General features: G+C 39.3%; 1 protein-coding gene across 1 annotated transcript in view; it reads left to right on the top strand.

Moving 5' to 3' along the window:
• The window catches only part of Cntnap5 (contactin associated protein like 5), an 858,611-nt gene that overhangs the window by 201,241 nt on the left and 634,121 nt on the right, over nt 1-23,249 (top strand). The window contains exon 3 of the mRNA XM_029539128.1: nt 13,924-14,117. Coding sequence (XP_029394988.1) covers nt 13,924-14,117 — 194 coding nt within the window. The remainder of the gene's footprint in view (nt 1-13,923; nt 14,118-23,249) is intronic.

Genomic DNA, 23,249 nt, shown 5'->3' on the forward strand with positions numbered 1-23,249 from the left:
CTCCCATTATACGTAGGTTTGGTCTTTTCATTGTGTCCTGGGTTTCCTGGATGTTTTGAGTTAGGACCTTTTTGCATTTTGCATTTTCTTTGAGTATTGTGTCCATGTTCCCTATGGAATCTTCTGCACCTGAGATTCTCTCTTCCATCTCTTGTATTCTGTTGCTGATGCTTGCATCTATCATTCCTGATTTCTTTCCTAGTGATTCTATCTCCAGAGTTGTCTCCCTTTGGGTTTTCTTTATTGTTTCTACTTCCATTTTTAGATCCTGGATTGTTTTGTTCAATTCCATCTTCTTTAGGTAGCGTTTGGTAGCATTTTCCTGTAACTATTTAAGGGATTTTTGTGTTTCCACTTTAAAGTCTTCTATCTGTTTACCTGTGATTTCCAATATTTCCTACTTAAACTCCTCCATCATCATCATGAGAAGTGACTTTAGACCCATGTCCTGCTTTTCTGGTGTGATGTTGTATTCAGGACTTGCTATGGTGGGAGAGTTTGGTTCTGATGATGNCAAGTAACCTTGGTTTCTGTTGCTTCTGTTCTTAGGCTTGACTCCTGACATCTGATTATCTCTAGTGCTTGCTGCCCTCAATATATCTGATTGGACCCTGTCTTTCCTATAATCCCAGTTGATTCAGGGCTTCTCAGAGTCCAGATTTCTCTGTGATTCTTTGATTGTGGGGTCCTGTGAACCTGAGATTCTGGGTGTGTCTGAGTTCTTGGCAGTNAAGNTCCTCTGAGACACTCAAATACTAGTGTGACCCATCTCCTGTTATACTGGGATCCTGTTGTCAAAGATCCTGGGCATGTCACAGTGTGTGGAAGTGGTGTCTCCTTTGAGGACCTTGGAGTTGCCTGGACTGTTTGAAACCAAGGTAAACCTGGACCAATTAAAAGGAACCTGATCCTCTGGTCAGGAAAGGCTCTGGTGTCCTTGTTTCTGCTGTCACAGGCCCGTCACTATTGGATTGGAGCAGCTGTTGTATTACACTCACCAGTGATCCTACGATCGCATGGGCAGTCCATTAGGGACCATAGGGTTGTCCACAGAATCCACGCCCTAGGTCATCCAGTGTTGGTGCAGACCGGAAGGTGCTTGTGCCCCTGGTCAGGCCAGTTCTTTGCTGCCCTAGTGTTGTCTCAGGTTTTGTGCACAATTGGATTGGAGAAGATGTGTTCTGTGCACCAGTGATCCTAAGTTCATGTGGGCAGTCCTCCAGGGTTCGTGGGGGTGTCTGCCCACTCCACGCCCTAGGTGACCTTGTGCTGGTGCAGACAGGAAGGGATTTGTGCCCCTGGTCAGGCTGGTTCTCTGCTTCCCTAGTCTCACTTCTTTTCCTTTTTTTTCTCTGTGTTTCCCTGGCTGCCCTAGAATTCCTTTTTTAATGAGTTAGATGTTCCTGGATGTGACCATTTTACCTTTTTATGACTGCTCTGGCTTTTATTTGACCAAATATCATATTCTGACATGGATTTATTGATTAGCACTTTCATACCATGTTCTTAGAAATGAAAACTTGTGTGTTTATCTTAATCCCCAACTTCTAAGAGTTCAAATATAGTTCAGAGAAGGTGGCTACATTGAATGAATGTGTTGGTATATGTGCATGTATCAAAACTTGTGCTTAGATATTAAGAAGCCTGAGTGATTTTGTATTCAGTAGAGAAATGAAGGAGAGGAATGAATCTAGCTAACAGCTAAATAGGCTACTACAATTGTATACTGATATGGAAAACCCTACATTAGCGGGGGGTAGGGAGAGAGCTCAGTTGGTTCAGTGACTACATAGGTCTTTATCCCCAGCACTGTAAAATTTATGTATGTCCCTAAAAGCCTGTAATCAGAGCACAGAGGAGACAGTGTGAAGGATCAGACGTTCTGGGTCATCTTCAGCATCCGTGCAATCCAGGCCAGCCTGAGGTGAAGACCCAGTTGTTGAAACAACAGAAGAATGCTGAGGCTCCAGTGGTATAGTATGGTGGCTTACTAATAGCAATCTTCTACTGTACACTTGAAATCTGACAATGATGTAGAGCATATATTTACACATATACATCCACCTGAAAGGGAGTTTGTATCAACTAACTGGATTATGCTAAACATTTTATGAAGTGGAAATTTCTGGTTTAGTTGGAGACTCAATTTTGTCATATGATGTTTTTCTGGAAGTTGTCTGATGAGAAGAGGATATGTTGTAGAAGCGGACATGTGAGAGGATGTTTTGCTAAGGCAGACATGTGAGAGGATGTTTTGCTCAAGCATACACTATAGAGAACATGTGATGTTTGGAAAGAGTTTAAGTAGAATCCAACAGACAGTGAATGACACTCTTATATTGATTTGCCTTCCAATACTTTGATGGTCTTCACTGATAATCCTCTTACATTGTTTTGCCTTGGAAAGCTTCATTCATCTTTGCTTGTCATGACTTAGTAAAGAAAAGTCTGCCAAAGAACTTCTTAAGGTAGTCTGGCTGCTTCTTACTACTTCCATGGACTCATGCCAATGCAGCAGAGCCTTGTGCTTTCTTCTGGATCAAGCAGCTACTACTGATTCATGTTCGATGTTTGCCAATTGGACTGGACTGTTACTACTGATTCTTGTTTAATGTTTTGGACTAGATTGCTGATAATCTGACAACTAAGATTGGAAATGCCCCAAAGAACAATTTTTAAAACAGTGTCACATCTCCCTTGTTCTATTAACCATCTTTCCCCCTACCTTTGGTCAGTGGGCTAGAGGAGTAGTTGAAGAACTTAGGAATTAAAGAAGGTTTTGAAAAATCTAAGCCTACAATTTTCCAATATGATCAGATGTCAAATCATCACACCATGGAGTTTAATATATATAATTAATTTGTTACTTATGCTTCAATAACACCATGGAGAAAATAACAGCTAATAAGAATTATTCATGTCTATTTCTCTGTACATTACTAAACTTATGAGTATCCTGTGAACTTATATCCACACATGCAAACACCTCATGCATGGATAAAGTGGGGATGTGGGAGAATATTTATTTATGAATTTCTGGCATGGCCATGGTATTCTGTCTTGGGCTGAAACTTGGAAATAGACACGAGGGTAATACCTTTCTGGAAGATACAGTCCTCTATTAGTCACTCAGGCTGCATTTTCCACACTTTCTTCACATTCATTAGTCTTCTGATGTGATATGCAGATGAATTGTTTGCACTAAAGTCTTTGTCTCTTAGTTGATTTCCCAAGGAAATCAAAGTAACACGTACCCAAAATGATTTCCCAATGTTGCTCTGGTGGCAGTGAACAGCCCTTGACTACAGCTGGGACTTATTCAGACACAAAAGTTTCCCTCCTTTTCATGAGTCTCCTGTAATAAATTCCTTTGCTGTTCTTTGCAAATTGGTCTTAAATAACCCTGTTCCAGAACTTTCTACAATGTGTGTGTGCGTGTGTGTGTGTGTGTGTGTGTGTGTGTGTGTCCTTGTCTGTGTGCATAGAAGTCATTTGTGTGAAGAAGCCAGATAGCATAGGATACTGTGGGATACCATACAGCAAAATTTATAGACAGTTGTGAGCTGCTTGATGTAGGTGCTAGGAGCCCACCTGGAGTCCTCCAGAAGAGCAATAAATGAGCCATCTTTTCAATTCTATCCTATAGGATTTTGATCATTGTAAAAATCATATTGGGTATTTGGTGAAGTTATCACTTATTTTTCCTCCAGAGCTTTGTTAGTCCTTAAAGTCACACCACCATCTGACACATAGGTCATCTTGTGATAATATATACTCACAAGAACAGTGGGTTTCCACACTTTCATAGATCATGGGCCCATTTGGTCCATGAGGACAGTGGGAGCAGAGACATCAAACAAGGTGTTCAGAAACCTTGTAAGTACATATGGTGAAGGATCACACTGAGACTGCTTGTCAGTAGGTAGCTCAACTTTACTTAGGGTGAATAAAGGCTTATAAAGTTGAGGAGGACTGAGGGTAAGGACATCCAGGATGGAAAGTGGTCATTGGCTAGGGGCTTAGGTTATCTGGAATGCCTCATGGGGACACCATGGGGCAGCATTTCCAGCATCTCAGATGCTGGCTGAACATGTTTTGTCAGGAGAAAAGAAAATCTGTATAGAATTTCTGTATAGAAGAAAAGAAATTAGTGTATAGGATATACACTATTTGAGGCTATATGGCATTCCTCAGGTAGAGACATATGTGTGGGCTTAGAATGCCCCAAACAAGAACAAAGGAGAAACACTGTTAATGAATGGAGTCCTCCACTAAATGCCAAACCCCAGAATGTTATCCAGTGAATGGTAGAGTTTGGCCTTAATTAGCAATTTTCCCACAAAGAAGCTTGTATATGTATCATCCAACAGTATCCCAGTCTTAGGGGTTTTTCTTCAGCCCAAATCCTGTTTCATACATATGACAGTACTCAAAAAAGGGGAGCAATTCCCCTGCTACTATATCCTAGAGGTGCAGGCACATATGAGGATAATGATATTACTCTTAGACATATGATACAGCATTATATTCATATCAGGGCTTCTCATGTATGTAATGTATATGTGTTTATGTATGTGTATGCATACATATGTATGTGTATGTTAAAGGACAACCTCACAAGTCATTATTCAGACTTAATATAACTATACCATTATTACCACTACTGCTAATTGTTATTGTTGTTCTTTTTGTTCATTATAGTAGTAGAAACTATTACATTATTATAAAATAATATTATATAATGATTATTATATGATATCATCATCATCATTTTGGAAACAGGGTTTCTCAATGGCCTGAAATTAAGTTTTTTCACCAGTGAGCCTCAGTGATTTACCTGTCTCCTCTTTCTAGAGCTGGGATTGCCCTGTGCACCACTATGTTCTGCATGTAAATATAGGTACTGGGGTTTGACCTCATGTGTTCTTGCTTGAAAGGCAAGTGTTGTACTGAGTGAGTCATCTTACTATAAGGCACAAGGTCTTTGTGTTTACTTATTATAGTGTTTTACACATTAAGTAGATTTGTCAATAAAAAAAAAAATGAAGATTGGTTTACAGGGCTACCACATGTGTAATAACTGAGGATGTAATTTCTCCCTGCTAGCTCCATCCTCAGTCGTAGAAAAATGTTTGCTGTTCATTGGGCTTCTGTGTGTTGTGTGGAGAGGCACAGGCCATCGAAACCCACTCCTTATAAGATTTATTTTAGGGATTAAAAATGAGTCAAAAGCTGGAGGAATAGCTTCTAAAGTGCTTATTGTGGAAACATTAAGACTTCTGTTAAGACACGTGGCCCCATGTAAGAGCTAGGTATGGACATCTATGTCAGCAATCCCAGCACTGGGAAGGTGAAGAAAAGTTATACTCGACTGTCATTTGGCTAGTGTAGCTGAATCAGTGTGCCCAGTGTTTGGGTTTGCTTTCTGTTGCTATGATAAAACACTGATAAAAGGCAACTTAGAGGAAGAAAAGTGCTTGGCTTGAACTTCCAAGTAGATTTATCCTTGAGGAAAGTCAGGACAGAAACTCACACAGAAGCATGGAGGTTGAAAATCTAGAACACCATCCTTTGCTAGTTTAATCACAGGCTTCTACTTTGTTAGCATTCATGAAATCACCTGTCCAGGAATGTGTGGCCACAGTGGATCTGGACCTCCCCACAACTAATAATAAAGATAACCCTACTGGCTTATCTGAGCAATCTGTCAATTAAATAAAAGCATAATGACTCTAGGCTGTGTCAAGTTGAAACTAAATAGGATCTCTAGTTTCAGGGAGAGACCCTACATCAAAACAATATGGAGAGCAATACAGGAAGACACTAAACACCGGACTCTGACTTTTACACGAATGTACACAAGCGTCCAAAACATGTGTATAAAAGCACACATTTGGGACACTTTGCCCCTTCTTTGAATTGGGAACAAAACTTCCATGGAAAGGATTACAGAGACAAAGTTTGGAGCTGAGATGAAAGGATGGACCATCCCAAAACTTCCCCACCCAGGGATCTATCCCATAATCAGCCACCAAACGCAGATACTATTGAATACACCAACAAGATTTTGCTGAAAGGACCCTGATATAGCTGTCTCTTGTGAGGCTATGTCAGTGCCTGGCAAACACAGAAGTGGATGGTCACAGTGACCTATTGGGTGGGTCACAGGGCCCCCAATAGAGGAGCTAGAGAAAATAACCAAGGAGCTGAAGGGGTCTGCAACCCTATAGGTGGAGCAACAATATAAACTAACCCTCACCTGCAGAGCTCGTGTCTCTAGCTGCATATGTAGCAGAAGATGGTCTAGTCAGCCATCATTGGGAAGAGAGGCCCATTGGTCTTGCAAACTTTATAAGCCCCAGTACAGGGGAGCACCAGGGCCAAGAAGTAGAAGTGGGTGGGTAGGTGAGCGGGGGGGGGGGCGTATAGGGGACTTTGGGGATAGCATTTAAAATGTAAATGAAGTAAATACCTAATAAAAATTGGGAAAAAAGCACACATTTGAGCATATGCATGCACCATAAACATAAAAAATAAAACAATAAAATAAGCTAATCTCTAAGTGTGCAATAATAGGTGTAAAAATAGTGTATGTCCTAACTATTTGAGCTGGCCTTGTACTGTTGGAGTCTATTTTTAGAATGCCTGATATATATTTCTGAAAAGATTTCACTCAGTAACATAGTCAGTGTATGACATCAGTCAATTCTCATTTTCATTTCTGAGCTGGAAATGAAAATCAGGTAGGAATGGAGGAAATTCTAATCTCCCCATGATTTTTTCTGGTTCACACTCAGTCTACTCTAGCCTACATTCAAGCTGGCTATTAGCACTGTGGCAAAGAAGGCTGAGTTGAGAGATTTAGCAAGATGGGGGGAGGGGCACATTTTCTTTGTCTTAATTAAAGTTTCATTATAGTTCTATAAACAAGTTGTCTGTTCTTCAATAAGATTTTAGTCACCGTTGCAACCTGAAACATAAACCTAAAGCCAGAAGGACTCGATTAACGTATTTGGTTACATCCTCTACACTGGTTTATTCTCTGACACAAGGGAATTCAAATAGCATTCTTAGGAATTTGGAGATATCTCAGAGGATAAAGACACTTGCTGCCAAGCCTGAGGACCAAAGTTCAATCCCTGTGTTCTACATGATAGATGGATAGAAATAACTCCCACAATCTCTCCTCTGACCTACACATGGGCACCATGAAATATACCCAACCACTCACATGCACAAACATGCACACACTAATATTAATATCAAAAATAATGTTTTCAAATGAAATTTGATTGATGATTCCCCCAAAATTCAAAGAGACACTGGAGAGAATGTGAAGTTGAGTTATGGCTCTGGTGGTTAAAGAGAAGAAGAGTAGAAATGGGGGACTGCTAGTGCTTGGGCTCGTAGAGCTCTGGTGCTAGATTCAGGTTGTCTGAGATGGGATCCCCTGCTTTGTCAATTATAGTTCACATGAAGTTGGATAAGCTGCCAAACTTCTCTGGCACCAGGGCTGAGCACAGTTGAGAGAACCCCCTTTAACCTAACCTTGCTAGCAAATCTAGGTAATGAACCTGACCTTTATTTTTCTGTACTAATATCTAGGTTCACCACATTTTCTGAAGAAAAAAAAAATGAAGTTACCTGTCTTAGGCAGCACATACATTGTTAATTGGTAATTAGTTAATCTACACAAAACCCTGGTTGAATTCCCAACATCATGTAAAACCAGGCACTGTGGAACTAACTTGTGATCCCAGCACTGTGGAGATGTAATCAGGATAATTAGAAGTTCACCATCATCCTCAGCTGCATAAGGAATTTGAGTCCAGCATGAGCTACATGGGATCTGGTCTAAAAGAAAGAAAAATCATGTCAACAGCCAAGTATGCAGTTAGTGCAGCTTGTAGGGTGTTAGATACAAACCCAGACAGTCTTAAAATCTTCCCTGGATTTATGTTCTAAAAAGTATGGCTGATTTTTGGACGCTGAACATAGCTAAGGTGAGAGGGTTTTTATGTTGTTATTGGTGGGGGTTTTTTTGTTGTTGTTGTTTTTGGTTTCTTTATTTTTTTTTATTTTATTTTTTTCATTTCCAACTTAAAAGGTGGCTCAGCAGGTCAAGGCATCTACTTCTAAGTCTAGTAGCCTAACACATTTCCTGGGACCCATATGAGAGAAGAAGAAAACCAAATGTCACAAATTTTCTCCTGACATTTGCATGCATGCCTTGGCACATAAGTATCCAAGTTTGGAGAGGCAGACAGACAGACAGAGTCAGACACACATACACACAAACACACAGACACACACTAAATAAATAAATAAATGTAATAAAATTTAAAGTTTTCTTGAAACTTTTTCTTAAGTGCTTTTAAGTGGAAACTGCAGGATTGATGAGAGTCCTTTATGTTTATGAACCACAGAAACATCAGTCAGAGCTGTGAACAACCACATCTCAGTTGACACTTTTGACTTCATGCCTCTTTATTTGTGTTTATGACAATGTTGCTATTATTCAGAAATAGGTTTGTCTTAGAAAGACTATACATATCCTGTCACCCTCATCATTTTCTAAAACACATTTTCTCTTTGGCTAATAAAAAAAAAAGTTTTGCCATGACAACTACATAAAACCTGAAGGTCTGCCTATTAGTGGCAATGCAGGGGAGGACCTACCTTTAACAGCAGAGTTTAAAAGCCTGGGCAGTTATCAACTAGTAGGTAGATCTTCATGCTAAGCACTTAAACTGAGCAACTGTTTGATTCTGGTTCATTTTCAGGAGGGTTAAGAAAATGCTGTTGGAGCCAGGCATGTTGACACACACCTTTAAACCAGCACTTGGGAGGCAGAGGCAGGTGAATTTCTGAGTTCGAGGCCAGCCTGGTCTACAGAGTGAGTTCTAGGACAGCCAGGGCTACACAGAGAAACCCTGTCACAAAATACAAAAACAAACAAACAAACAAACAAATAAACAACTGATTTGTTTTTTTTTTCTGTCCACTCCTACTCTATCCTAATAAAAGGGAAATGTGATTTTCTTCAGACAGGTTTGAAGAAATTAAATCAAATTAAACTAAATACCTCAACTTAAAGTTTTATAAAACTTTAATTTTACCTCTGTTTCATTTAATTTATTATTTTTTTTATAAAGGAAACATACTGCTGCATTTTTATGTACATGCATGGTGTATGTGAGTGTGTGTGTGTGTGTGTGTGTGTGTGTGTGTGTGTGTCTACATCTGTGTGGGGAGATCCATCCATGCTCATGTATACAGGTGTACAACTGAGGACCAAGCCTCAATAGCTTGTGTTTGGTTGTTCTTCATTTGATTTGGATGCAGAATCTCACTAATCAAAGTGATCACTGATCCTCTTAGTACAACTTGCCAGTTTTCACGGGAAACCCCTTGGCTCTATACTCTGTGCACTGAGACTGCAATTAGGTCAACACATCTGCCAAGGATTTACATGAGTACTGGGATCCAAACTCAGGTCTTGCACAGCAAGCACTTTACTTGATGTTTAGCTATCACCCTAGAACTGTTTTCTCCTAACTTTATCTTACATGTAAATATTTGTAAAAGAGAAAATTCTAAAGCGTTAACAAGAAGTCTAGTTGGGGACTGTTGGCAATAAAAGGCACATTATGAAAGTTTGAATTTTTTTATTTCAAACTAGTGAACATCATATATATTCATCATATTCTGTCCATAATAAGTATATTATTACCTTTATATAGTTATTTGTTATACAGATATACTAAAGGAAATGCTATGTGCAAAAACAATAGGCATATAAATCAACCTGTCTTTAACTATTCAGAAAAAATATCATACAACCATTTTCTGCCAAGGTTTAGTATTATTGTGGTGAGAGTATTTAAAACCACTTTGAATTTTTATCTCTTAAGAACAACAAAGTTTCTGAAATGAGCAGCAAGAGAGACTGGGCATGATGAATAGTTCCAGAATTAGTTTGAATTTCCTAAGAAATAAAATCTGCACCTCCTCTTTCAGTTCTGAGGAGTTAGCAGAGAGGCAGGAGTAGTGCTTGGGACTTTTGAGTGTGATAAAGAGGAAAATAGGAGCAGCAAACGTGTATTTCTGCAACTGAAACCTCAGGAGACTCAAGTAACTATTCCATGACTATCAATCTTCATTGATTTCGGTTTTCTCTATTATAGACCAAGAAATGCATACATCATATAATGTATTTGATCAAACCTATCCTCTCCCCTCCAGTTCCTCTTCTAGGCCCCCTATTGCTTATTCCTCCTACCTTTATATGTTTTTACCTTTTGTGTTGTTGCTGTTATTGTTGTTTATGTGTGTATTTGTTAAATCCACTGAGCTTACTTAGTAACTTAATGTCATCTGTATGAACATGGCCATCAGTCCATCTACTATGCATATATAGACTCTCAGGGGCAAATCTCTGAAGTAATCTGGCACTTCCTCCCATGGAAGCCATCAGTTGCTTCTGATGACATTCCCTGTCTTTGCTGAGATTTTATCTGTCTTGAACTTATAGCTGCTGTGAGTTCATAAGTGAACAGTCTCACCTGGCAATTACTATTTCAGCAGAGACATTAACTGCCTCTAGCATTTAAGGCCATTTTTATACCCTCTTCCTAGATGATGCCAGAGTCAAGAAGAAAGGAAATCTTATAAAACTGGCCCATTTAGAACTGGGTACTCCATATTCTCTGTTCTCCGCATGTAGAACTATTGTGAGTCTCTGCATTAATCACCATTTGCTGTTAAAAAAAAAAAAAAAAAAAAAAAGAAAAAAAAAATGTTCTGATGAGGGTTCAGAAATGTACTGATTTATGTGATTTATGGGCATAATGGTAAGATTTTAGGGGGCAGTTAATTACTATGCTCACTTAGCAGAATAATAGTATTAGGCTCTCCGCTATGGCCTCTGATCAAGGCAGCCATGAGTTCCTGAACCAGTTAAGAGTAGCAGTCATAAGTTACATCCTATAGAGCAGGATTTAAAGCCTGACCTTGAGTTTTGACACAGTTAACAGAACTAGCCTTGGGTTAGATCTTGTGAAACAGGACTTATGTCCTGCCAGAAAAGGGTTTGCTATTCCCATGCCATTCATGCCATTACTATAACAGTGGGTATGACTTGCCAAGGCTGTGAATATTGTATCTCACATGATTCACAGCTTTTTATGACTGATGAGTACTTTTCTCCAGACTGGTAGACTTTTTAGCACCTTCTACCACTGTGGATACTAGTCCATAAAGATGAAGCTTCAAAATCAATTCGTTTGATCTCTCCTTGTCATATGATTCAAGTATATTGAATATTCTACAATAGTGTCTTGCCTTCAAGATCTGGAAAGCAACAAAGAACAATGTCAATAGCTGCAGTTTTATAGGAAGTATGGAATCCCACTGTACAAACTAATTAACAGTTAATTAGTCAATGCCTAGTGCTGATCTTTTTATCTGAGAGTCTATAGTATGCTGGAGCACATTGTCTCCCATAATAGGCTAATTATGGTCAAACTCATTTTTTATATGTGTATGTGTATATTGTAGGAAGATTCAACAGTAATAGTTTTGATATTGTGTTTTCAAAGGTTCATCATGCTTTTCTATATCCCTCTACCCTAACTTCCCATCTTCCACCCCACTGAACCATTTCTATTCTATTATATCCAGTTCTTTTTAATACCTTCAACATTCTAGCTTTATGAGTCTATGTGTGTGTGTGTGGGGGGGGGTGTATTGATGTGAGACAACTTACTAAAATTAGATCCTTCTTTCTACCATGTGATTCTCAGGATTTAATTCAGGTGGTCTGACTTAGAAGCAAGCCTTTTTCACACTAAATAATCTCAACCTGAGATTTTCTGGGATTTAGACACATTATTTTTCTGATTTAAAATTATCTCAAGGAGCTGGAATTCTTTGAACTGTGTTTGAATCCTGATTGTCTAATTTTTAAAACTCTGCTATTCTTTCTTCCACTGTCACGAAATGGATGCTATTTCTTTCATAAGACATTTTGTAGAAAGTAAAGCAGATTGACCACAGAAAATTCTAGTATAAAATAGCTGGATCAAAAAAGTATTGATTCTTTTCCCTACTGTTGATTGGTTCAGTCTTACTAGTTCATGGGAGCTCATAATGGTGCAGACACCCAGGTTCTTTCCCAGGAATCATTCCAGCATCATCTAGGTCTTATTTATTGTATCTTTCACAGGAAAGGGGAAACTAGAGGCAAGAAAGTAATCAAAGTATACATATAGCTTTTATTCCTGAGAACTTAGTCTTGTGGTCAGCTGCAAATAATATGGAAATATAAAATACAAAAAAATCAAAGAAAACAATCAACCACACAGAGAGAGAGAGAGAAAGAGAGAGAGAGAGAGAGAGAGAGAGAGAGAGAGAGAGAGAGAGAGNAAAGAAAACAATCAACCACACAGAGAGAGAGAGAGAGAGAGAGAGAGAGAGAGAGAGAGAGAGAGACATATGTGCAGACCTCTTATTATAAAAAGAGTGTGGAATCAGTATACCTACATTGCATGTGGCATACCGGCCACTAAGTAGAGTACATTTCAGAGTAGATGAAAATCATGGATCTTTCTTCCCTGTTTTGAGTTTTATTTAGTTGGTGAAAATAAAATGAAGCTTATCAAATAAGAATAGTAGAGACTAGCTGATGCCTGAAAACAGTCCCCATGTCCTATATATGTCTTAAGATCAGTAAGATTTCTGTCTTTCTTCCTCCAGCTCCAGTATCAATATATTTAGTCTTATATAGTGAGGGACTGTATATTGGGGACCAGAATACAGAAAGTACATGAGCGAAACTTGGGTCTGAATGAATGTGTAGTGGGTTCCAGAATAAAGAAATTCCTTCAGCTACCAAGCAGAAGTCTGAATAAATGCTCTTCCACTTAAAAGGCAAGCAATAGCATCATAGGAATGAGCATGTAAGTTTAGCGCTATGCTTAGTAGTACGCTTCCCTCCTGTTCTGCACAAAAGACCAGCAAAATGGTTGATTTTCACCAACCACTCTGCAATGCCTCTCACCCGAGGTTCCAGAGGATTTGAGAATTCAGCAGTCAGTAAAAGTTTATTTTCATTTAATTTTCCTTACTTCACAAGATGACAAAAACCTTAAGGCTTCCAGTTCTGAGAGAATGAATATTGGTTATTGACAAAGTTCAAATTCCATGAATTATCTAGGGGTCATTTAGCTGTTACAAACTCCTTAGTCTTAGTGGGGTGGACTACATATGAAATTTGCCAGGCTTTGACATGGAATGTGGTTGTTCATAGACCATTCCCTCTTCTGTTTCCTATGCATGTGTGATTGCAGACCTGTCTGCATCCCAACTTTCCAGCTGATCTTGGCCTTTCCTGGTTATCCTGACTTCAGGATTCAACTTTACTGGCTCTGTCTTTGAAAAGCATTTCAGAGCAGTATTGTTACTTCTGCCTTTCTCCTGTGAAGGTTGTGCCCATGCTTTCTTTGACCTTTTCTTTCCCTTGTGTCCGAAATTCTTCACATGGAGAATGAAGGTTAAATAAATAAATGATTCCCATGAATGAAATGAAGGCTCAATGAATGTCTTCTTTCAACTTTGTATCCATAGTAAGGTATAAGTCCCCTAGTGGTTCTGTAGTCCTGATTTGGACAGAGAAAGGAAAGAAGGAGCAAGAGAGAGAAAATGGAAGAAGGGAGGAAGGGGGTGGCATGACAATCACATTGCTTTCCCTGATCCTGGTGCCCTGGAATAAAAGGTAGAAAATTGGCTTTGAAAGTACTAGGAATTTAAGTTCAGCGTCAGGAACTGTGTTTTAACTGCTGAACGTAATTTCATGTATCTTTACCATAGTAAATGGTGACTTTCTAAGGCATTATTACAAGTCTTTCTTTCATTATGTTCCAGGAACTGGTGGTTGGTCCCCAGCAGATTCCAATGCCCAACAGTGGCTCCAAATTGACCTGCAAAACAGAGTGGAGATTACAGCTGTAGCCACACAGGGAAGATATGGAAGCTCTGACTGGGTCACAAGCTATCGCCTGATGTTTAGTGACACAGGGCACAACTGGCAACTGTACAATCAAGAAGACAGCATCTGGGTAGGAAATACTTTCCTTTTCCAGTGAATAAAGATGAGATTTGTAACCATCTCATGCTAACCAACGAATGTCTCTGTCATCTTACTGTAACCATACTGTGGGGGTTTAATCACTGTCCTGTGTCCATTCATAAATAATGAGATCACATCTAGGCTCTGAATCCAGTGTACCTCTATCCAAAGGAAATAAGAGTATCAGTATGTTTCACCTCTTCTAGCAATTTCAATGATTTTAAGACAAAATTGGTTATATCATCTATAAAAATAGAAAACATAGTGACAAAAATCTTATCCTGTGTCATTGACTATCTTATTTTCTTTTGTGTATTGTGCTGTGGTAAAATTCTGCCAATAAAAGCAATATAAGTGAGAATTTTCTTATGGTTCAAGGTCATTATCTATCCTAGCAGAGACTTCACAACTGTGGGAGTTTGAGGTGGCTGGTCACAGAGCATCCATAATTAGAAGGAGTAATGAATGCCATGCTATTGCTCTTCCCATTTTCTCCTGGATCCTAACCAGCAAATGCTGCCACCCACAGTAGGCAAGTGTTTCTATATATATTAGGATTATCAAGATAGTTCCCTACAAAAATGTTCAGATGTTCAACTATTAGCTGACTCTAGATTTTGTCAAATTGATAATTATCATTCACCATCATAATGACTGAGGATATTTCTGCCTATATATATATATATATATATATATATATATATATATATGTGTGTGTGTGTGTGTGTGTGTGTTTGTGTGTGTGTGTGTGTGTGTGAGAGAGTTTACATAACTTACTCAAATAAATAAACTATATCACCTGTCCAAATTTGCTAAATATGGGATTATGCCTGAGGAATACGTATTTTTCTCTGAGTGTGCTGAACAGCTACCATTCAAGGTTCAAAAAGGATTAAAATATAGAAAAATGTCAAAGTTTAGACTTATCCTGGCACTGTCAGTAAATTACCAGTTTCAGAGTAAGACACATGCTATAAGTTAGAAAACAATACTTTCTTTCCCACTGAAGTTCCACATTTGTGAACTTCCTGTAAATAAAAGTTGTCAAGAAACCATAAGTAAAAGAAATCATGGACAGTAGTCACAGGTGATTCTACAAGCTGTCTCTAGAGCTTGAAGTTTAGGTCTTGGGTACATGGCTTAGCAGGCACAGTGCTTACCATCAAATGACAAGGACTGGAGTTCAGATCTCTGTAACCCACAAAAAGGCCTTAGAGATGGGGTGACATCCTTAGAGCCCCCAGAGCATGCTGGCTAACAAGACTAGACAGAAAGATAATGGACACAACCTAAGTAGATAATAAGTGATAGAGACAAAAAAGACAACTGAAGACAACCTCATGCAACCACACACTGGGGCATACCTGCATTAGCATGCATTCATATATGAAATTACATGTACATTTGAAGAAAGAGAAACAATGATTTGAATATAACAATATAATTAAATGTTTTTTCATTCAGGAGAAAAAAATCACAAATTTCTTCTCAAAAACAAAAAAAGAAAAGAAAACAACATAAAATGTACACACATGGTAATATTATAACATGGTCTTTTTCCCTCAAAGAAGCTTTGGCTGCATCCTTGACTCAGTTATTTCATCTTTCAGTATTAGCCCAACCTTATTGAAAAGAATGTGTTTACCTTCCTTGATATTTGCTGCTGATTCACTATCTGGATCTCTAATTGAGACCAGGAATAAGGTAAATATTCCAGTTAGTTAGCAAACATGGACTACTGTCGTGTTTACTTGGGTTACTTAAGACATTAGCAGCAATATTCTCACTGGGCATGGCTTTCGGACAAGTCCTGCATAGTCATTGAAGGGATTGTTTGACATGGTTCTTTCTTGTAACAGAGCCAGCAAGGCATGGGTATCTATGAGATTTAATGGTTGTTGCTAGATGTGAGGCTTGTTTGTAATACACACACACACACACACACACACACACACACACACACACACATACACACACACGCGCACACACACACACACACAAACACAATTTCATGTTCCTCCTTTGGGAAATATTCCTTATGCCAAGGTTAACATTGAAGATCCTTTCTGCCAGGGTAAACGACTCCATGATGATCAGAAACAACAAGAGTCCAGGAGGTGAGTGTGTCTTAGCAAAAATGGTAAATTATGTGGCCTTCAGGATAGTGCTCAAGGCTGTGGGAAAGAACTATAAAAACATGAGTTCAAAAAAAATATATAAACAGGATTTTTCAACTATGCAAAATATAAGATACAAAATTAACTATATATAGGAGCTTCATGGACCTAAAAGAACAGAGACAGCTGCAGTAAAAGCCAACTTGTCAGAATGATACAAAGGCAAGCAGATGCAAAGGTCAGCAGTTCCTGAGTTCAAAGTCACCCTGGGGCAAAACGAATTTAGGTCCAGATGTGGTCAGTGTGCAGATCTCAAAGCCAGATCCCACCCAGATAGCTTATTGTCTGTTCCTACAAAAGCAGGCAGATCTCTCAATTCATTTGCAATGTTAAGAAAAATTAGCTTGCTATCTTTTCCTAGAAGTCAAGTGCTAATGGCAAAATTGCTGACAGGTAGAATAAACAAAAGAGAGATTGGGGCTGACAGTTGTCTTAATAAGTAAATAAAAGACTTTGGGCTTTGGTCTGCAGAGCTGAGCTGTCTGATAATCTCCAGAGAAAGCTTTGCCAGACAGAACACAGGCTGTCAGCTTGCACCCCATCATCTGACTTGGAGTCATTTTTTTTTTTTCTGTTCCCAAACACCACTTCCTCAGATCTCCTCACCAAGCTGAGGCTGGTCTTTGGCAGTTTTTCATTTTAAAAATAGTCTTAGAATGCACTTCTATCTCGTTTTTCAATATTGAAGTCCACATCAATTTTTACAGATTTGTGCTTGCTTTGCTGTTGAGTTTGGAGTGAGAAATAAGCACTCTTTCTGTCATGGAAACAATTTTAGATTTTTATGTTGACTTTAGGGGTGAAAATGGATGTTGGATCATTTATTTTCTCTGGAGTTTTCCTTCAGAACTAGCTGTTTTCAGACAGAGTTGCAGTTTTGAGTTATTTTGTTTCCATGTTTTTTAAAAAAAAAAATCCAAGTTTCATTTTCTTCCGATCTAAACACCCTTATTTTAGCCTTTCTAGTCCTCAGGAAACATTTCAAGGGGGCCTGTCTCTGTGTTTGGAGAACATCTGACAATGGACTCTAAACCTTGCTTGACCTGTTGGTTCACTTGGTTTTCAAGAGTTTGTTTACTTTTCCTTTCAAGGCAAGCACCCCACTATTCTACATCTAAAGAAAATGAAGCCTTTACAAACTGGAAAAATGTTAGGGTGTTTAGAAAATTGCCAAGGTTCTTAGAACTACAAGTTGGGTGGACAGACTGCTGTCACCCTATCCCATCAACCCTCAACAGTCTTGACAATGACCATGCACCATTAGTACTATTAGTCAAAATTTGTTTTGTTTTGTTTTGTTTTGTTCTTTCTTTCTTTCTTTCTTTCTTTCTTTCTTTCTTTCTTTCTTTCTTTCTTTCTTTCTTTGTTTTTGTTTTTCGAGACAGGGTTTCTCTGTGTAACCCTGGCTGTCCTGGAACTCCCTCTGTAGACCAGGCTGGCCTCGAACTCAGAAATTTGCCTGCCTCTGCCTCCCAAGTGCTGGGATTAAAGGCGAGCGCCGCCACACCCAGCCTTAAGTTTTATTTCTAATTATACTTGATTATGAAAGTATGGTCTCTCTCTCCTTTCTTACTTTTTTTAAAGTTTCTCATTTTTTTCTTGTCTTATATGAATCTTGTCCAACCTACTCTGAAATAATAATATTAAACTTAACTGTTTACTGAAAGACCTCTGTCTGGAGACTTCCTCACTCCAACCCCGAGATATCGCACACCCAAAAAACACAAACAGACCGTCTTATTGCAAACACACGAAGCAGTTTAATATTGGAGCTCCGGGCTGACACGTATCTCACAAAGGAGACAGAGGGATCGACCATGAGCCTCAAAAGCTAGGGGTTTATATACAAAAGAATCTGGGGTAGGCGCATATTCGGCATGGGTTCACATAATTGTTTCAGCATACAGTACGTGCAGTTCAGGGAGACTGTAATCTTAAAGTCCAGCCCAAGCCAAGACAGGGAGGCACTGGATGGCTAAACGTCCTTGCCTACCTCCCTTATCTATATGGCCAGCCAGTTGATGGATGACTTAGCAGCCTTTGTACTCTGCCCCTAGGCTTGCACAGGCCCCATGAGCCCGCAGATTAATTTTAATTTTCTTTCATATCATTATACTGCTAAATAAAAAATTAAGAAATTATCAACTATGCAAATACTGTCTAAATTCTGAAATACCCTAAGAAAGTATGTCAAACTGATATTTAAAAAACATTTCATAAAAATATGTGAATGATCCACTGAGCAGCCATTTTGCAATACCTCATAATTTATTAAGAAGCTAAGCTCCTGGCAGCTAACTGATCAGTGAAGGTATCTCAGGGACAGATTTGGCAACAAATTTTAGAAACCTAGTGGAACAAAGTGTCTCTAGATTGTGGCATAAACATGCCAGAGAGATACAAAGATTAAAATTCTAACTCTGAGCAGCAGTCTGAGCTTTGTGTGTGTTGGTAGGGTGCATTTGTAAATTAGATGACAAGCTGCGGAAGTCTGTTCTATTCCACTCTGTGTGTTCCAAGAACAGACCCCACGTAATTCGGCTAGAGGACAGTGCCTTTACCCTCTGAGCCATTTCCTGAGCTCAGAATTTAGGTCTGCAGTGAGGCAGGACAAATAAACCAGCTGACTCTCCTGCCTGCTGTTACACATCCATCAAAAGTTACAAAAATTATTTCTGGGATGCAGTCTATCTCTCCCCTACTTGAAGACTTCCAAGTCACCTAAAATCTTTGATGACATCAGCACTGCCACCCCCCTTTTCATTGTGTTCACAAAGAAAACACAGAACAAGAAGCATAATTAACGGTTGTGAGTCCTGGGGTCTAAAATTTCTTTGCCTCCTAATCACTTGCTTTCCCATTTCAAGTCTGGTCCACACGTTATGTTTGTGATGATTTGCTTCATTTCTTTTTGCAAGGGGACTCCAAGAAGCCCATTGTAGGTCCATATGTCAGACAAACATTTGCTGCTGGTACTTTCTTCTGTTTTGATCATGCATATATTTAACTGACCTGCCACTCACATCTTCCTGAATCAATCCCAAAAACCACCTTGCATTTGACGCAGGTCAGTTTTTCTAAGAAGGTAGAGATCTACTCATTCTGTACATGATAACATTTAAATTATTGTCTAAAACATGTAAAGAACATGAACAAGATCCTTGAGGGAAAAAAAGAACTTGTAGAGTCATGTCCATGAGGAAACAAAGAAGCTTGCAAGACAGTTTCTATGGACTGATAATCCTAGCTCAGAAGACAATCTCCCAAAATTCAAAGTGATTCCCTTTGCGTATCTGTCCCCTGGACACACATTTCTGTGCAGAGCACACTCTTTAACCAAGGCTACAAGCACATGGACACTCTGATAAGATTATGAGCACATCAGTTTATTTCTTATTGATGCCTAATAGGTTTCATCTATGTTACCAAAGACATTGAGAATTCAAAAGTTCAAGAAAGCTGAGCTATAGCAGAGTGACAGAGCCAGTTTACAAGCTCAGCTATTCTTGTAAATGATGCCTAAACACAGCCAATAGGTGATACCTTAGCCTAAAACACTAGCATTTAGGACCTGATGCCCTCTGATTAAGGAGATGAAGGAGCCCTCTCCAAAATTCCACAGTATAATGCTGAACAAAATCAAAGCAGAAACTGGATCCTCCTTGGAAATTCTGGTATGAAGTGTTCTGTGGGAAGGTGTGGTGGACATAGAACTACTTAACCTGTATTACTACTCAGTTTCCTGATAGCAGCTACAGTGTGAAGAACACGCTCCCATTGCTTCTGCCATGTATCCATGAGGAATCGTATTCCCAGGAATTGTATTACCCAGAGTAAATGTTCCTGCTTCGCATTGCTTCCTGTCAGCTATTTTGTCACAGCAGCCAGGAAGCCACAGACACACCAGCCTTTCATTTTCCTCTGAGTACCTGGCGTCACCTTCTGCATTTCTCGTTTACAGGAATCATACTCCTTTTTACTAACACATCCTTCACCCTGTAAACTGTGATGCTCTGGGGTTTCTGTCACTTTCTGCAGTCTGTTTGCACATGCAAGGCTTTCACTGGTTACCGAGCCCCTTTCTTACTCTGAGGTCAATTGAAACAATGAATTACACATTTCAGTCATCAGTTCCCCAATTTCATCCTCCAGCAGCTCCCAAATTTTCTGGGAGATGCTCTCCTATCTTCTTAATTTACACACATTTATTCTGCAAATTTTCTCTAGCATGTCCTAAGTATCGATCACTGTTTGATATACTATTTTAAGCCTACCAATTTCAGAAAATAATTTCAGAGGACAAAGCTTATTACTATCGACATATTTTTAAGCTCTCGTTTTATGCCTAGTACCAGGCTGCATGAACAGAGACTTAAAGATGCACTCTCTGCCTGTCCTGTATATCCAGAACCATTAAGAGACTAAAATATGGCTCCTATGTAACAAAGCCTGCATTCTTATTTGGGTATGTGTATGTGCCACACACTTCTGTGCACTCTGAAAATAAAGGCAGATGTTGTGTATTCTGTTTTATCACTTTCTGACTCCATCCCTTGGGACAGTTCCACTCAGTGAAACTTGAGATAGGCTTGGAGCCAGCAAGCTCCATTGATCCTCCCGCCTTAATCCCTGACAGCCCTGGATATAAAAGTAGGCCCAGGGTCAAACCTAGCTTTTTGTTTATTTTTTTATTAGATATTTTCTTTATTTATATTTCAAATGTTATCTGCTTTCCTGGTTTCCCATCCAAAAATCCGCTATCCCATTCCTCCTCCCTCTGCTCACCAACTCACCCACTCCCACTTCCTGACCCTGGCATCCCTTACACTGGGGCATCTAGCCTTCACAGGACCAAGGACTTCTCTTCTCATTGATGTCCAAGAAGGCCATTCTCTGCTACATATGCTGCTGGAGCCATGGGCCTCTCCATGGCTTCTGGTTTAATCCCTAGAAGTTCTGGGGGTTCTGGTTGGTTGATATTGTTGTTCTTCCTACAGGTTTGCAAACCCCTTCAGATACGTCAGCCCTTTCTCTAACTCCTCCATTGGGGACACAGTGCTCAGTCTAATGGTTAGCTGTGAGCATCCATACCTGTATTTGACAGACTCTGACAGAGCCTTTCAAGAGACAGCTATATCAGGCTCCTGTCAGGAAGCACTTGTTGGAATCCAGGAAAGTGTCTGGGTTTGGTAACTGCATATGGGTAGGACCCCAGGTGGGGCAATCTCTGGAAGGCCTTTCCTTCAGGCACAGCTCCATACTTTGTCTCTATATCTCCACCCATGGGTATCTTGTTCCCTCTTCTAAGAAGAACTGAACCATCCACACTTTGGTCTTCCTTCTTCTTGAGCTTCATGTGGTCTGTGAATTTTATCTTCGGTATTCTAAACTTTCGGGCTAATATCCACTTATAATTAGTGTGTATCATGTGTGTTCTTTTGTGGTTCAGTTGCCTCACTCAGGATATTTTCTAGTTCTATCCATTTGCTTAAGAAGTTCATGAATTCATTGATTTTTTTTTAATTTATTTTTTACTCTCCATATTCCACTCCCTGCCCCACTCATCCACCCTCTGATTGTTCCACATCCCACATGAGCTCCTCACCCTACCCTGTTCCACATGGATGCCCCTGCCCCACCCCTCCTGACCAAATTCATTTTTTTTTATAGCTGAGTAGTACTCCATTGTGTAAATATACCATATTTTCTGTATCCATTCCTCTGTTGATGGACATCTGGGTTCTTTCCAGCTTCTGGCTATTATAAAAAGGCTGCTATGAATATAGTGGAGCATGTGTCCTTGTTACATGTTGGAGCATCTTCTGGGTATATGTCCAGGAGTGGTATAGCTGGATCCTCAGTTAGTACTATATCCAATTTTCTGAGAAACTGTCAAACTGAGTGGTTGTACCAGCTTGCAATCCCACCAGCAATGGAGAAGTGTTCCTCTTTCTCTACATTCTTGCTATCATCTCCTGTCACCTGTGTTTTTGATCTTAGCCATTCTGACTGGTATGAGGTGGAATCACAGGATTGTTTAAATTTGCATTTCCCTGAAGATTAAGGATGTTGAATATTTCTTTAGGTGTTTCTCTGCCATTCAATATTCTTCATTTGAAATTCTTTGTTTAGCTCTATACTCCATTTTTAAAATAGGGTTATTTGGTTTTCTGGAGTATAACTTTTTTAGTTCTCTTTATATATTGGATACTGGCCCTCTATCAGATGTAAGATTTTTCCCAATTTTTTGGTTGCAGTTTTGTCCTATTGACAGTGTCCTTTGCCTCCAGAAACTTTGCAATTTTATGGGGTGCCATTCGTCGATTCTTGATCTTAGACCATAAGCCACTGGTGTTCTGTTCAGGAAATTTTCTCAATGCCCATGTGCTCAAGGGTCCTCCCCATTTTCTTTTCTGTTAGTTTCAGTGTGTGTGGTTTTATGTGGAAGTCCTTGATCCACTTGGACTTGAGCTTTGTACAAGCACATAATAATGGATTGATTTGCACTCTTCTACATGCTAACTGCCAGGTGAACCAGCACCACTTGTTGAAAATGCTGTTCTTTTTCCAGTAGATGGTTTTAGCTCCTTTGTCAAAGATCAAGTGACTGCAGGTCTGTGGATTCATTTCTGGGCCATGAGTTCTATTCCATTGATCTACCTGCCTGTCACTGTACCAATACCATGGAGTTTTTGTCACAATTTCTTTATAGTATAAAAACCTGAGTGATTTTTTTTCTTTTAATGAGAGTTCAAGTGATGCATTCATAGACATAGCCCTTCATGCTTGTATAGTAATTATTCTTAGCCACTGCTCCATCTTCACCATCTTTGCCTTAATATCTTTTGGGCAAATGGATGTATTTGGAGGATATCATCCTTAGTGAGGTAACCCAATCACAAAAGAAGTCACTAGATATGTACTCACTGATAAGCGGATATTAG

Source organism: Mus pahari, chromosome 5, assembly GCF_900095145.1.
Source record: "Mus pahari chromosome 5, PAHARI_EIJ_v1.1, whole genome shotgun sequence".
Lineage (NCBI taxonomy): Eukaryota > Metazoa > Chordata > Mammalia > Rodentia > Muridae > Mus > Mus pahari.